The sequence below is a fragment of the Dendrobates tinctorius genome, unplaced genomic scaffold (assembly GCF_039654945.1).
Source record: "Dendrobates tinctorius isolate UK_male_01 unplaced genomic scaffold, ASM3965494v1 ptg000060l, whole genome shotgun sequence".
Classification (NCBI taxonomy): Eukaryota; Metazoa; Chordata; class Amphibia; order Anura; family Dendrobatidae; genus Dendrobates; species Dendrobates tinctorius.
In genome coordinates, this window is record NW_027361728.1 from 81,819,885 (window position 1) to 81,837,508 (window position 17,624).

Below are 17,624 nucleotides of genomic sequence, written 5' to 3' on the forward strand. Positions count from 1 at the left end.
GAGCGCCGTTTGACTTTTTCAATGCAAAATTGGCTGGAATTCAGATTGGACGCCATGTCACGTTTGGAGAGTCCCTGATGTACCTAAACAGTGGAAACCCCCTACAAGTGACCCCATTTTGGAAACTAGACCCCCCAAGGAACTTATCTAGATATGTGGTGAGAACTTTGAACCCACAAGGGCTTTACAAAAGTTTATAACGTACAGCGGTACAATTAAAAAATCATATTTTTTTCCACAAAAATGATCTTTTCACCCCAATTTTTATTTTCCCAAGGGTAACAGGACCCTAAAAGTTATTGTGCAATTTGTCCTGAGTACGCTGATACCCCACATGTGGGGGTAAACCACTATTTGGGCGCATGGCAGAGCTCGGAAGGGAAGCAGCGCCATTTGAAGTTTTTGACTGGAATTGAGATCGGACACCATGTCGCGTTTGGAAAACCCCTGATGTACCAAAACAGTGGAAACCCCCCACAAATGACACCATTTTGGAAACTAGACCCCCTAAGGAACTTATCTAGATGTGTGGTGAGAACTTTGAACCCCCATGGGCTTCACAGAAGTTTATAACATAAAGCCATACAATTAAAAAATCATATTTTTTCCACAAAAATGATCTTTTCACCCTCAATTCTTATTTTTCCAAGGGTAACAGGACCCTAAAAGTTATTGTGCAATTTGTCCTGAGTACGCTGATACCCCACATGTGGGGGTAAACCACTATTTGGGAGCATGGCAGAGCTCGGAAGGGAAGCAGCGCCATTTGACGTTTTTGGCTGGAATTGAGATCGGACGACATGTCGCGTTTGGAAAACCCCTGATGTACCAAAACAGTGGAAACCCCCCACAAATGACACCATTTTGGAAACTAGACCCCCTAAGGAACTTATCTAGATGTGTGGTGAGAACTTTGAACCCCCATGGGCTTCACAGAAGTTTATAAAATAAAGCCATACAATTAAAAAATCATATTTTTTCCACAAAAATGATCTTTTCACCCTCAATTCTTATTTTTCCAAGGGTAACAGGACCCTAAAAATTATTGTGCAATTTGTCCTGAGTACGCTGATACCCCACATGTGGGGGTAAACCACTATTTGGGCGCATGGCAGAGCTCGGAAGGGAAGCAGCGCCATTTGACGTTTTTGGCTGGAATTGAGATCGGACACCATGTCGCGTTTGGAAAACTCCTGATGTACCAAAACAGTGGAAACCCCCCACAAATGACACCATTTTGGAAACTAGACCCCCTAAGGAACTTATCTAGATGTGTGGTGAGCACTTTGACCCCCCCAGTGCTTCACAGAAGTTTATAACGCCCGGGCGTGAAAATAAAAAATTCGTATTTTTTCCACAAACATGATCTTTTAGTCACCATTTTTTTATTTTCCCAAGGGTACCAGGAGAAATTGGACCTTAAAAGTTGTTGTCCAATTTGTCCTGAGTATGCTGATACCCCATATGTGGGAGAAAACTACTGTATGGGCACACGTCGGGGCTCGGAAGGGAAGTAGTGACGTTTTGGAATGCAGACTTTGATGGAATGGTCTGCGGGTGTCATGTTGCCTTTGGAGAGCCCCTAATGTACCTAAACAGTGGAAACCCCCCACAAATGACACCATTTTGTAAACTAGACCCCCCAAGGAACTTATCTAGATGTGTGGTGAGCACTTTGAACCCCCCAGTGCTTCACAGAAGTTTATAACGCCCGGGCGTGAAAATAAAAAATTCGTATTTTTTCCACAAACATGATTTTTTAGTCACCATTTTTTTATTTTCCCAAGGGTACCAGGAGAAATTGGACCTTAAAAGTTGTTGTCCAATTTGTCCTGAGTATGCTGATACCCCATATGTGGGAGAAAACTACTGTATGGGCACACGTCGGGGCTCGGAAGGGAAGTAGTGACGTGTTGGAATGCAGACTTTGATGGAATGGTCTGCGGGTGTCATGTTGCCTTTGGAGAGCCCCTAATGTACCTAAACAGTGGAAACCCCCCACAAATGACACCATTTTGTAAACTAGACCCCCCAAGGAACTTATCTAGATGTGTGGTGAGCACTTTGAACCCCCCCGTGCTTCACAGAAGTTTATAACGCCCGGGCGTGAAAATAAAAAATTCGTATTTTTTCCACAAACATGATCTTTTAGTCACCATTTTTTTATTTTCCCAAGGGTACCAGGAGAAATTGGACCTTAAAAGTTGTTGTCCAATTTGTCCTGAGTATGCTGATACCCCATATGTGGGAGAAAACTACTGTATGGGCACACGTCGGGGCTCGGAAGGGAAGTAGTGACGTTTTGGAATGCAGACTTTGATGGAATGGTCTGCGGGTGTCATGTGCGTTTGGAGAGCCCCTGATGTACCTAAACTATTGAAACTCCCCACAAGTGACCCCATTTTGGACACTAGACCCCCCACGGAACTTATCTAGATGTGTGGTGAGCACTTTGAACCCCCAAGTGCTTCACAGAAGTTTATAACACTCGGACGTGAAAATAAAAAAATCATTTTTTTCCACAAAAATGATATTTTTGTCCCCAATTTTTTATTTTCCTAAGGGTAACAGGAGAAATTGGACCCCAAAAATTGTTTTGCAATTTGTCCTGAGTAGGCTGATACCCTACATGTGGGGGTAAAACACTGTTTGGGCGCATGGCAGAGCTTGGAAGGGAAGGAGCACCATTTGACTTTTTCAACTCAGAATTGGCTGGAATTGAGATCAGACGCCATGTTGCATTTGGAGAGCCCCTGATGTGCCCAAACAGTGGAAACCCCCAATTCTAACTCCAACCCGAACCCCAACATGCCCCTAGCCCTAACCCTAGCCCTAACCCTAGCCCTAACCCTAACCTTAACCCTACCCTAACCCTAACCCTAGCTCTAACCCTACCCCAACACACCCCTAGCCCTAACCCTAGCCCTAACCCTAATGGAAAAATGGAAATAAATACATTTTTTTTATTTTATTATTTTTCCCTAACTAAGGGGGTGATAACGGGGGGTTTGATTTACTATTTATGGCGGTTTTTATTTTTGGCAGCTGTCGCACGCTAAAAGACGCTTTTTATTGTAAAAATAGTTTTTGCATCACCACATATTGAGAGCTATAATTTTTCCGTATTTTGACCCACCGGATCATGTGAGGTCTTAATTTTTGCGGGACGAGTTGACGTTTTTATTGGTACCATTTTCAGGCACGTGAAATTTTTTGATCGCTTTTTATTCCGATTTTTGGGACGCAGAATGAAGAAAAACCAGCGTTTCATGAATTTCTTTTGGGGGGGGTGCGTTTACACCGTTCCGCGTGCGGTAAAATTGATAAAGCGGTTTTATTCTTCGGGTCAGTACGGTTACAGCGATACCTCATTTAGGTCGTTTTTTTATGTTTTTGTCGGTTTTATGCAATGAAAACTATTTTATATAAAAAATAATTATTTTTGCATCGCTTTATTCTGCGAGCTATAACTTTTTTATTTTTTCGCTGATGATGCTGTGTGGCAGCTCGTTTTTTGCGGGACAAGATGACGTTTTCAGCGGTACCATGGATATTTATATGCGTCTTTTTGATCGTGCGTTATTACACTTTTTGTTTGGCAGTATGATAATAAATCATTATTTTTTGCTTCGTTTTTTATTTTTATTTTTTAAGGGGTTCGCTAAAGGGGTTAACTAATGGGACAGTTTTATAGGGCGGGTCGTTACGGACGCGGCGATACCTAATATGTGTACTTTTATTGGGTTTTTTTTTATTATTTCCAAAAAATGGATTTATTGGGGGAATATTTTTTTTTTTTTCTAATTTATTTGGCGATTTTTTTTTTAATTATTTTTACACTTTTTTTTATTTTTTTTTTACTTTATTAAATAGTCCCAGGTGGGACATCACTGTCCTGTGACAGATCGCTGATCTGTCACATCACAGATCACTGTGACAGATCAGCGATCTGACACAGGCACTGCAGAAGGCTTCCTCATGCCTGCGCTTTGCAGGCACTGAGGAAGCCAGCTTCCTCAGGCCCCCGAAGGCCCCCGTCGCCATCTTGGATTCGGGGGCCTGGAGGAAAGGAGTCCCCCGCAGCAGCGCTGCACATTGCGCTGCTGTGGGGGGCTCAGGGAAGCACGGTAGAGCCCCCTCCCTGCCGATGCTTCCCTTTAACTCCCGGTACACCGCGATCATGTTTGATCGCGGTGTGCAAGGGGTTAACGTGTCGGGGGCGGTCCGTGACCGCCACTGACACATTGTGCCGGGTGTCAGCTGTGATAATCAGCTGACACCCGGCCGCGATCAGCGGCGCTCACCACGTGGGCGCCGCTGATCGCGCCCGACGTACTATCCCGTCCATGGGCATAGGGGCCCAGGTCCCATGGACGGGATATACCGTCAGATGTCAGGAAGGGGTTAAGGGACTCAGAAAGAGAATCAGAGGGATTCAATGGCTGGATATCCTTAAGGACAAAAATGTCCAAGAAGGACGGGAAATATTGAAAAATTAGATTCTCAAAGCACAATCGTTAACAATTCCGAAAAGAGGGAAGAATACGAAGCATATAAGGAAACCAGGATGGATGAACACAGCTCTTAACCCCTTCATGACCAAGCCTATTTTGACCTTAATGTCCAGGCCATTTTTTGCAATTCTGACCAGTGTCCTTTTATGAGGTAATAACTCAGGAACGCTTCAACGGATCCTAGTGATTCTGAGATTGTTTTTTCGTGACATATTGGGCTTCATGTTAGTGGTAAATTTGGGTCGATAATTTTTGCGTTTATTTGTGAAAAAATCAGAAATTTGGCAAAAATTTAGAAAATTTCTCAATTTTCAAATTTTGAATTTTTATTCTGTTAAACCAGAGAGTTATGTGACACAAAGTGGTTACTAAATAACATTTCCCACATGTCTACTTTACATCAGCACAATTTTGAAAACAAAATTTATTTTTGTTAGGAAGTTACAAGGGTTATAAGTTGACCAGTGATTTCTCATTTTTACAATAAAATTTACAAAACCATTTTTTTAAAGACCACCTCACATTTGACGTCACTTTGAGGGGTCTATATGGCAGAAAATACCCAAAAGTGACACCATTCTAAAAGCTGCACCCCTCAAGCTACTCAAAACTACATTCAAGAAGATTATTAATCCTTCAGATGTTTCACAGGAACTAAAGCAAGGTGGAAAGAAAAAATGGACATTTTATTTTTTCCAACAAAAATTTTCTTTTAGCATCAATTTTTTCATTTTCACATGGGTAACAGGATAAAATAGATCCTAAAATTTGTTGGGCAATTTCTCCTGAGTACACTGATACCTCATATGTGGTCATAAACCACTGTTTGGGTGCATGGCAGGGCTCAGATGGGAAGGAGCGCCATTTGACTTTTTTGAATGGAAAACATGCTGGAATATTTAGCGGTTGCCATGTCGCCTTTGGAGACCCCCTGTGCGCCTAAACATTGGAGCTCCCCCACAAGTGACCCCATTTTGGAAACTAGACCCCCAAAGGAACTTATCTACATGCATAGTGATCACTTTGAACCCCCAGGTGCTTCAAAAATTGATCTGTAAAAAAAAAAGTACTTTTTTTCACAAAAATTTTCTTTTAACCTCAGTTTTTTCATTTTCACATGGGCAACAGGATAAAATGGATGCTAAAATTTGTTGGGCAATTTCTCCTGAGTGCACAGATACCTCATATGTGGTCATAAACCACTATTTGGGCGCACGGTCCGTAAGGGAAGGAGCGCTATTTGACTTTTTGATTGGAAAATTAGCTCCAATCGTTATCGGACACCATGTCGTGTTTGGAGAGCCCCTGTGTGCCTAAACAGTGAAAAACCCCCACAAGTGACCCCATTTTGGAAACTAGACCCCTTATGGAACTTATCTAGATGTGTAGTGAGCACTTAGAACCCCCAAGTGTTTCACAAAAGTTTATAACGCAGAGCAGTGACTATAAAAAATCATTTTTTTTCCTCAAAAATGATTTTTTAGCACGCTATTTTTTATTTTCACATGACTAACAGGAGAAATTGGACCACAAAAGTTGTCTAGTTTGTCCTGAGTACACCAATACCCCATATGTGGGGAGAAACTGCTGTTTGGGCGCATGGCAGGGCTCAGAAGGGAAGGAGAACCATTTGACTTTTTGAAATGAAAATTACCTCTAATTGTTAGAGGACACCATGTCATGTTTGGAGAGCCCCTGTGTGCCTAAACATTGGAGCACCCCCACAATTGACCCCATTTTGGAAACTAGACCCCCTAAGGAACTTATTTAGATGCATAGTGGGCACTTTGAACCCCCAAGTGCTTCACAAAAGTTTATAACGCAGTGCCGTAAAAATAAAAAATATTTTTTTCCCTCAAAAAATTATTTTTTAGTGCACAATTTTTTATTTTCACAAGGGTACCAGGAGAAACTGGACCCGAAAAGTTGTTGTCCAGTTTTTCTGAGTACGGCGGTACTCCATATGTGGGGGGACCACTGTTTGGGCACACTTCAGGGCTCGGAAGTGAAGTAGTGACATTTTGAAATGCTGACTTTGATGGAATGGTCTGCGGGCATCATGTTACATTTGCAGAGCCCGTGATATACCTAAACTGTGGAAACCCCCCACAAATGACCCCATTTTGGAAACTAGACCCCCCAAGGAACTTATCTAGATGTGTGGTGAGCACTTTGAACCCCCAAGTGCTTCATAGAAGTTTATAACGCAAAGCTGTGAAAATAAAAAATCATTTTTTTTCCACAAAAAAATAATTTTTTAGCTCGCAAAGTTTTATTTTCACAAGGGTAACAGGAGAAATTGGACACCAAAAGTTGTTGTCCAGTTTGTCCTGAGTACGCTGGTACCCCATATATGGGGGGAACCATTGTTTGGGCACATGTAAGGGCTCAGAATGGAAGTAGTGACGTTTTGAAATGCAGACTTTGATGGAAAGGTCTGCGGTCGTCGTTACGTTTGCAGAGCCCCTGATATGCCTAAACTGTAGAAACCCCCCACAAGTGACCCCATTTTGGAAACTAGACCTTCCAAGGAACTTATCTAGATGTCTGATGAGCACTTTGAACCCCCAAGTGCTTCACAGACGTTTATAACGCAGAGACGTGAAAATAAAAAATCATTTATTTTCCCAAGGGTAACAGGAGAAATTAGACTATCAAAGTTGTGCAATTTTTCCTGAGTACGCTGATACCCCATATGTTGGGGTAAACCACTGTTTGGGGACACGTCGGGGCTTGAAAGGGAGGGAGCACCATTTGACTTTTTGAACGCAAACTTGGAAGGAATCAATGGTTGCACCATGTTGCGTTTGGAGACCCCCTGATGTGCCTAAACAGTGGAAACTCCTCAATTCTAACTCCAACCCTAACTCCAACACACTCCTAACCACAGCCCTAACCCCAACACATCCCTAACCCTAATCCCAACCCTAACCATAACCCTAACCCCAACACACCCCTAACCCTATCCCTAACCTTAATTCCAACCCTAATTCCAACCCTAACCCTAATTCCAACCCTAAACCTAGTTCTAACCCTAACCCTAATTCCAACCCTAACCCTAATTCCACCATAAGCCTAATTCCACCCTAAGCCTAACTCCAACCCTAACCCTAATTCCAACCCTAAACCTAACCCTTATTTCCAACCTAATGGAAAAATAAAAAATAATTTCTTTATTTTATTATTTGTTCCTGCTTATTTGGGTGATAAAGGGGGGGGTTTATTTACTTTTCATTCTATTTTGATCACTTTGAGAGTTTATCACAGTGATCAAAATGAATGAATCTGCAGCCGGCGGGCACACTGCGCATGCGCCCGCCATTTACCAAAATGGCGGCGGACACAGGGAGCCACAGCGGCACTCGGCAAGTACCGGGGGGTGGGAGGGGGGTAATCTGAAGGCGTGGGAGCGGAGGGATGGTGGGGGGAGCAGATAATGACAGCGGCGGCACATCAGAGCGATTGTAGCCAATCAGCCAATCAGAGCGATCGTAGCCACGTGGGGGCGAAGCCACGCCCCCTGTGGTGAAGAACAAAGCCCCCTGTATCTGTGGGTCGGGTGACCTTTTAGTGACCCCGGTCACCTGACCTGCAGGGGGGCTTTAAATTCATGATGCCACATAGGCGTCACTGGTCAGATTGGCACAGGTTTTCATGATGCCTATGTGGCGTCATTGGTCGTGAAGGAGTTAAACACAAGTAGTAAGAGCACCCAGCTCTCATCAAAACACCCACTTCTGTTTTTTGACAGGTGCCCCGCCCCTTTTTGACACCTCTGCCACTAACCCCTCCCCCCTTCCGTTCTAAACCCCTCCCATCTCCTCCCCATCCTCCACCCACTCGCCACCCCTCTGTGTGTCATACATACGCCGAGTAACGGAATTTCCTTGCAAAAGGCGTGTCAGTTGCACAGTATTCATTATAGACGAAGGCCGCGGTGGAGACAGGGACAGACACATAACCCCACAAGATGGGCAGTGCATGGGCTGTTATGGGGGATGCAACAGAGGCTGAATGGAGTTGCTTCCGGGGCAGGGACGGAAGTGACGTAACAGGTTTTGACTCACAGAGGGGCGGCGATAGGGCTGCTTCCGGGGTGGGGATGGAAGTGACATAACAGATATTGACACACAGAGGGGCGGTGAGTGGGAGGAGAAAGGGGAGGGGTTTAGACCGGAAGAGAGGTGGGGTTAGTGGCAGGTGTCAAAAAGGGGCGTGCACCTGTCAAAAACCGGAAGTGGGCGTTTTGACGAGAGCTGGGTCCTCTTACTACTAACACATGCTAAAAAGGAAGAAAGAAATGTTTATCAAATGGAAAGAGGGAAGCATATCTAAAGAAGAATATAATGCTGTCTGCAGAACCTGCAGGGCACGAATCAGATTAGTAAAGCTGACAATGAATTAAGGCTTGCAAGAGACGTCAAAAGCAATAAAAAATGATTTTGGGGATATGTTAAAAGTAAAAGAAAAGTCAAACATGTTATAGGATTTTTACAGGATGAAAATGATGAAATGGTAAGAAAGGATGTTAAGAAGGCCGAACTTTTAAACTCCTATTTTGCATCTGTTTTCTCTCAGAAAGGAAATGTAACATCAACTGATCTTCACTATCCTATTAAAGGAATAGAAGAATCTAGGATATCTATAAACAGAAAGATAGTGAGGAAACACTTAGCTAACATAAATGAATTCAAGTCTCCAGGTCCAGATGAATTACACCCCATAGTACTGAAGGAGATAGGAGAAGTTTTTGAACCACTCTCCATAATCTTTGAAAATTCTTAGAGAACAGGAGAAGTCCCAGAAGACTGAAGAACAGCAAATGCTGTTCTTAATTTCAAAAAGAGGAAGAAGGTAGACCCAGGGAACTATAGGCCGGTGAGTCTGACTTCTATACCAGGAAAGATCTTTGAACAAATTATTAAATAACATGTATGTAAGTACCTGGATAACAATGAAGTGATTCAGCATGGGTTTGTAACTAATAAGTCATGTCAGACTAACGTAATTTCACTGACTGGGTGGATGAGGGAAATGCTGTAGATATAGTATATCTTGACTTCAGCAAAGCATTTGACAAAGTATCTCACACTGTCCTTATTGAAACAATGACTAAGTATGGAATGGATAAGGCAACTGTTAGGTGGATTCGTAACTGGCTTAGTGATTGCACGCCAAGAGTGGTCGTAAATGGCTGCACATCCAGTTGGAAGAATGTCTCAAGTGGGGTACCACAGGGTTCTGTCCTGGGCCCTGTATTGTTCAACATCAATGATTTAGATGAAGGAATTGAGGGTACACTGATTAAATTTGCTGATGACACAAAGCTATGAGGGATAGCTAATAGAGAAGAGAGAGAGGATTCAAAAAGATATAAATAAACTGGAGCAGTGGGCAACTAACAAAATGGTTTTTAAAAATGCAAAGTACTACATCTGGGCACTAAAAATGAGAAAAGCATATACAGAATTGGAGGAATAGGGCTAAGCAACAGCAGATGTGAAAAAGACTTGGGTATACTAATAGATCATAAACTGGATATGAGTCAACAGTGTGATGCAGCAGCAAAAAAGGCAACTGCAATTCTGGGATGTATTAACCGAATGTTACACCCGGTACCGGTTCTGGCGCTGCGCCCAGGTCTGCCGCTGTTACACCTGGCCCCCGTCCTGGCGCTGCGTCCAGGCCTGCCGCTGCTCTCCGTTCTGGGCACTCGCCTCGAGCCTCTCATGCTGCTGCTCAGCGTTCTGTCCTCCCTCCTGCCTCCTCCTCCTGGCGTCCTGTGAGGAGATCTGTAGCTAAGACTATTAGGGCACACCAGCCCGCTCTCTTGCCTTCTTAAAGGGGCGGCGTGCATTATTCAAAAAATGCAATCAACCAATGGCAGCGCACTGGCTGCTATTTCTGGCCTCTCCTCCATAGGGAGAGCGCCGGAGTATCGAGTATCAATCATTGCTACATCCGCTTCTCATGCTAACCTGTCTGCGCTGCATCTGCAGTCTCTGTGCATTGTCTAATGCTCTCTGTCTCCACAGGATATCAGTATCCTGTGTTACCTGGTTATATCTGCAACCATCTGGGCCTAAGCCATCCCGTTCCGCCTACAGCCATCCGAGTCCAAGGACTGTGTGAAGGTCACTGGAACCGACTCCTTACCAACTAACCGGATCCAGGACTCCGCGCATTACGGACTCTGCTGTAACCTTTGTTATCCCTTTTGGTCCCACTGGGACAGCTGCCACGTGTTCGGGGTCTAACTGGAGGTAGCACCTGTGTCCTCCGGGTATTCCATTCTGACCCTGCCTGAGGGGCTTTAATACGGGTGCCTGGGGCTCACTAGTCACGCCCCCTTCGGAGCCCCCTGTACCGTGGTCCCGAGTTTCCACTTAAAAAATAAAAACGAATGTGAACTTCACCATCTCTGCCTCCGCTTCCATTCGTTACACAGAAGCATACAGTCTAGATGACGTGAAGTCATTATCCCCTCTACTCCTCTTTGGTCAGACCTCATCTGGAATACTGTGTCCAGTTTTGGGCACCACATTTTAAACAGACATCAACAAACTGGAGCAAGTTCAGAGAAGAGCGACCAGAATGTTGACCGGTCTGCCAACCATGTCCTATGAGGAACGGTTACAGGATTTGGGAATGTTTAGCTTGCAAAAATGAAGACTGAGAGGAGACTTAATAGCTGTCTACAAAAATCTCAAGGGCTGTCACATTGTAGAAGGATCATCTTTATTCTCATTTGCACAAAGAAAGACTAGAAGCAATGGGATGAAACTGAATGGGAGGAGACACACAACAGATATTATAAAAAACTTTTTGACAGTTTGGGTGATCAATGTGTGGAACAGGTTGAAACGAGAGGTGGTGAGCTTTCCTTCCATGGAAGTCTTCAAACAGAGGCTGGACAGACATCTGTCTGGGATGATTTAGTGAATCCTGCTTTTAGCAGGGGGTTGGACCAGATGACCCAGGAGGTCCCTTCCAACTCTACCATTCTATGATTCTATGATTCTATTGATGACCTATCCTCAAGATAAGCCATCAACATCTGATTGATGGGGATATGACACCTGGAACCTCCATCGATCAGCTGATATCAGAGGCAAAGGAAATTATCCGATGCTATCAGAACACACTAACTCCGTCAAATCTACAGTGGTATTACAGATCCATCCCTCAATTCATTTTACTAGAAGGTGAATCGACAGAACCCGGCCACGGCCACCATAGAAAGGACAGAGCTGCTGTGTTCCAGCAGCATCCCCGAGACCTTCTGGATGGGCGTAGCATTCTCAAAGATCAGATATCGATGGTCTCTCCTGAGTCATCGACAACCACTTAACTTCTTATTAAGAAAAGAACTATGAAGGATTATATTTACTTTCCCTCTAAGAAAGAAGATTTCAGCACGGCCCCACTGAACAATATACCATAAAGACGATCCAATTATTACACATATTTATTGATACATTATATTTCAAAGAAAAAAAAGTGACGCAAATCGACTAAAAGTCTTGATTAAAAAAAATCTGTTGGATATTCCGGAGGGATCAAACTGCACATGGCTTATTAGTTGTCTGCTACCACAGAGAGCCATATGTGTGCCTAGAAGCTGTATACACAGGGTGGTTGAATTGTTTAATCAAGAAAATTTTGTTTAAGATTAAACATTTGCTAAATTATTTGACATATAGAATTATTTGCTGGGGATTTAATTTTTTATGATTCTTATTAGGAATTTTTTAATATTTAGAAACAACGACAAACCAGCCACCTTGAAAACTATAACATGCAAACAAATGAAGCTTTTTAACAATTAGAGAATGGAGTTTACCTGTAGGCTTCTGGGCTCAGGTGAATCTTACTGGGAACACCATGACTTTCCATCCTAGAAGCAGTATTCACAGTATCCCCAAACAAACAATACCTAGGCATCTTCTCTCCGACAACTCCAGCTAACACTGGGCCAGTATGTAACCCTACTCGGATCTATAGGATAATTTCAAGACAAAAAAAGTCTCCATCACATAAATTTACATCACATAAGGAAGCAAAGGTCCCAATTCATCATTGTTTTTCCACCACACAGCATATGGACAGCACATGGACACCATCCGTGTGCTGTACGTGTTTTTCACGGACCCATAGACTTGTACTTGCCCTTGTCATCTGTGCTGCCGGAAAATACAGACATGTTTCCATGTGGTTCATACGGACACACAATCTATGTGAAAACATGGATTTATGAGGATCACCATGGGTTATAATGGGTACTTGTGGTATTCATGAAAAAAACAGATGCCATACATACCGTAAATATGTACACGTGAGGGGGAACTAAGACATATGTACAACTTTTGGCTCTAGAAAGTCTCAAAAACTGGTTAAAGACAAAATTAATGACCATTTTTGATTTTGGGCAAAATTCATGAATAGCATAAACCATTTTAACCTATGGGGGAAAGTAGGTCAGCGCATGCCTGAAGACAAAAATAGAAGTGTGACTTTGATAAATGACATGTGATGACTTGGGGCCAAAGAGTATATTTCTTAGTTTCTACACAACCCCTATTTCGGAGTGATAGTTTTCACTGATGAGGAATAAGATGCCTGGAACAGCTGTATGCAAGTTGAATGTGATGACATTTGTAAGCAATGAAGGGGATGTGCCATTCACAGTAGCACTTGAGACAATTAATTAAGCTAAATGGTGGGGGTCGTAGGAGTCAGGATCAAACCGTGATGGCCTACCCTTAAGGCCCCTTTACATTTAGCGATGCACCAGCGATCCCGACCACGATATTACCCAGTCAGGATCGCTGGTGCATCTCTAAATGGTCGCTAGTGAGCTGCCAAAAAGGGAGATCTCACTAGCGATGCAGCAGCGGTTGGTGGTCGTACTCACCTTTCAGACGCGGCGAGGGTGTCCGTCTTCCGCCTGCGTCCATGGCTCGCTCGTCGGCGCCAGCAGGAAGCCGACGACGAGAAATGGACCAGGCCAATCTCGCGTGATCAGCAATAACCAGCGGGGGAGCCGGTTGGAGGTAAGTATCACATGTAGCGATATCGCTAGCAATATCGCTGCTGCGTTACAAAATTGGTGACGCTTTAGCGATATTGCTAGCGATATCGCTATGTGTAAAGCCCCCTTAAGAATGGATAATCTGTATTTGAAGGCAACCTGTCATCTCAGATAAGGCTATATTAACCTGCCGATATAGGGTTAATTTGAAGATTAAGAGCGTTATGAGCATGCCCAGCTGGAATAGTGACAGTGCAGCTTCAATGAGAAAATTAATTTAATCTCCTGGCTTTCAATTAATGATTGGCAGCTGTAAGCACGCTCTGGCAATGAGGCGGACAGATGACTCTGAAATTGATTCATTGATGAGCTGGCTGTCAGTCAAAGTGTTGGGGTGTGCTGGCTGTCTCAGTATAGTGACTGGTGGCTGTATCCATGTCGGCATACCCACATGACTGAAAGCCAGTGGCTCCCAGGAGGAATAAAGTTAATTTGCTCCTGATTGTTACACTTTCAGTACAGCAGCCGGGGACTATGCTAATGCTAGTAACTGAAGATTAACTCTACATCTGCAGGTTAATAGCATTATCCGATATGTCAGGTTCCTTTAAATGGATAGTCCAGTAATAGAGAATAAATAAGATAACAATATAAGCAAACTTACATACTCTTTATTAGCAAATAGCATTTGTTTTTCCTAGGAAAGCAATCATTATAGTCAATGTTAAGGACAGCAGTTTTATTAAATGTTTCTGAGTATGTCAGTAAGGCAGGTGCTGATGAGCATATGCAGTACGACGCTGCGCTGTTAGGATTCGGATATAGCTTGACACTGCGTGGTATAGGTAATCTTCAGGTCACAGCCCTCCTGCCTGTGTTCACATTCCAGGACTGGTTTCTGCCAGTGTAACAAGACGCTGATACTATAATGTACAGTAGTGATTTCCCTAGACAAAGCAAGCTTTACTTGCTAATTCAAGCTATTTAGGAATTTTTTAATAATAACATTTTCTTTATTTACAGTACTTAGTTTTCTATTCCAAGAGAAAACCCTAAAGAATTAAAGGGAACCTGACAGGTGATAAATACTGCACAATCCACAGGCATGATGTATCAGACACTGGCTCAGCCATATATACAGCTCTGGCAAAGATTATGAGACCACTTCCAAATGTTCAGTTTGTCTGATTTTTCTCTTTATAGGTATATTTTTGAGTAAAATGTACATTGCTCTTCTATTCTATATATTACTGACAACATGTCTCTGAATTTCCAAGCAATAAATTTTTTATTTTTTTTTCTGACAAAGAAAATTGGTCAAAATTAAAAAAAACCCAGTGCTTTCAGACCTCAAATAATGCAAAGAAAACAAGTTCATAATCATTTAGAAACAATAATACTAATGTTTTAACTCATGAAGAATTCAGAAATCAATATTCTGTGGAATAACCATGATTGTTAATCACAGCTTTCATGCGTCTTGCCATGCTTGCCACCAGTCTTTCACACTGATTCTGCTCTTCTTTGTTTGATCGCTTGTGACCATCCATCTTCCTCTTGATTACATTACAGAGGTTTTCAGTGGGGTTCAGGTCTGGAGAATGGGCTGCCCATGACAGGGTTTTGATGTGGTGGTCTCTTAATTGTTGCCAGAGCTGTATATATTTAACTCTGGGGCATTTCAGAGAAACAAATAGTTTAATAGCTGCCAGATAGGTGGTCCCCAGCGGCTTCTCCCCACCCACTTTCCTGCAGTGACCGGTTTGCACCTGACTGCGTGTACAGGAAGAGATCTACCACTCAAGGGTAGCGAGTGGGGAGAAGCTGTGGGGACTCACTTACCAACTAGTCTACCGTGTGGCTTGGTCTTTGTCAGCTATTAATCCATAAACATTTCATTTCACATCATAATGGTGATACTTCATTTTTAATTGTCTCAGATTTATAACATTTAAAAAATCCTAGGCGCGGAGGCGATATAAAAAGACGCCTACTTACACCCAAAGCGTTCTGGATATATAATCTAGAAACTAGATACTCCACTGGTCTCAATAACAGAAATGAAATTATGTTTCACTACTGATGATCTTGCTTTTTGATTTTAATTTTATGGAATGTAATTTTTCATCTATCTGTTTTCTCACAGCATTTTCGGTACAGTGTATCAGTGATTGTGTGTTTGACCTTTCAGGACCTTAATACATTCTGTCATCTGACAGAAGGCAATCATATGATTGGTTTATACAATATATAAAGACTGCATGCTGTGTTTTGAAGTTTAGCTGTGACAAAGATCTATACGATCGAAACGTGTTGCTAGACTTGCAGTGCCTTAGTGCACATCCACGCTTACTGAGGATTTTGCCGTATAATATGTTTTAAAAGAAAGTTTAAATAAAAGACTGATATTAGGAGCTGGGACGCCCATCTCTTGTCTCCCTCTGATGATCCAAACCTAGTCTGGACGGAGTTCCGAGCACCTGATGCTGGAACACAAAGAAAGATTTGTGTCACAGCTACATGGGAACAATTTGAACGCAGCCGATTACTACTTGGATAGGCAAGTCAGCAGGGATCTTCTGTCAGCGGGGCATCTCATTCATGTTATCCTGTATTCCAGAAAATGAGCTGTTTGTTTTTGTTGTTTTTTTATGTAATCCAAGTCTGAGAACAAAATGTTTACCTGGATGGCATTTCCAGTGATGGGATTCTGTACTTCTCTTGCCATAAGTATCATTCCCAAAGCAAAATTTGCAACTCTTTCCGCATGTGTAGAAACAGGAACTGGTACACCGCCCACAACCATGTATGCATCGCCAATAGTCTCCACCTTTATTATAGAGGGAACCAGAAAATAGGTATTTACTTAAAATTATTAAGTGAGAGTAACAGAATGAGAAATTAAGCTATGGTCAACATCAGCATGGTGAACCAGGAGTTAGCACTGCCGCCTCGCAGCACTGGGCTCAAATACAAACAAGGGCAGGGCCGGACTGGCCATCTGGCAATTCTGGTCGAGGGCTGCCTTGTCTGCTACGTTGTTAACAGAATCGATGTCCTGAAGACACCCATACTGTTAAGAGTTGTGACGGAGCACAAAGTCGCTGACTCCGTCACTTATCCCAGCAGGCCTCGAGTATCATTAGAAATGTTGGTCTTGTAGTAAATCTTGCTTTCCTCCATCCAAGGTAATATATCCCATCTGGTGCTTGGGGACGGGGACAGCAGGTGCCTGTGTGATTTCAAATGCCAGGGTTGAATTTCAGCCCCAGTCCGTTCCTGACCAAGGGCACCATCTTCAACCTTCTCTTCCCACACTTAAGGCCCCGTCACACACAGCGATATTGCTAGCGAAATCGCTGATTTTGTGACACCACAGTGATCTCGCCAGCGAGATTGCTGTGTGTGACGGGGATCAGCGACCGGCCCCCCTGCCGGTTATCGCTGATCGTGCAGCATCAGCCTGTGCCGTTTTTCGATCGCTGGTCTCCCGCTGTCCAGCACGCATCACTGCGTGTGGCAGCGAGAGACCAGCGATCAGCGATGCTGGATTCTGGTTTCTAATGTAAACATCGGGTATCCAGGAGCCGCGGCTCCTAGATACCCGCTGTTTACCTTGGAAACCGGCGTACACGCTGGTTTCCAAGGTAAACAGCGGGTATCCAGGAGCCGCGGCTCCTGGATACCCGATGTTTATATTAGAAACAAGCGTCCAGCGTCGCTGGTCCTGATCGCTGGAGGGGCTGTCTTGTGACAGCTCGCCAGCGATCAGCCTAACGATGTCCCAGCGATCCCATCATGTCGGATCGTTGGTGGGATCGCTGGGACATCGTTATGTGTAACGGGGTCTTTATTCTAAGAGGATATTGGCATTAGTGGGACAAAAGGAATTGGGATAAGCAATTAAGCTTTACATCCTAATAAATATTAAAAGGGATTTTCCACTTTTATAAAAGTAGACCCCCAATGATTCTTGTAAGGTAAAGTAACAAAGATGGATAATACACAACCAGGGCCAGCTCCAGGTTTTTGAGGCCCGCGGGCAAAAGAGTCTCAGTGGGCCCCCCCCTTTAACACAT

General features: G+C 43.4%; 1 protein-coding gene across 1 annotated transcript in view; it reads right to left on the reverse strand.

Annotated features, from left to right (window-relative positions):
• LOC141092706 (guanylate cyclase soluble subunit beta-2-like) overlaps positions 1-17,624 on the reverse strand; it is a 164,030-nt gene that overhangs the window by 34,373 nt on the left and 112,033 nt on the right. Inside the window, exons 12-13 of the mRNA XM_073579096.1 lie at positions 16,229-16,375; positions 12,358-12,512 (exon numbers count right to left, since the gene is read on the reverse strand). Coding sequence (XP_073435197.1) covers positions 12,358-12,512; positions 16,229-16,375 — 302 coding nt within the window. The remainder of the gene's footprint in view (positions 1-12,357; positions 12,513-16,228; positions 16,376-17,624) is intronic.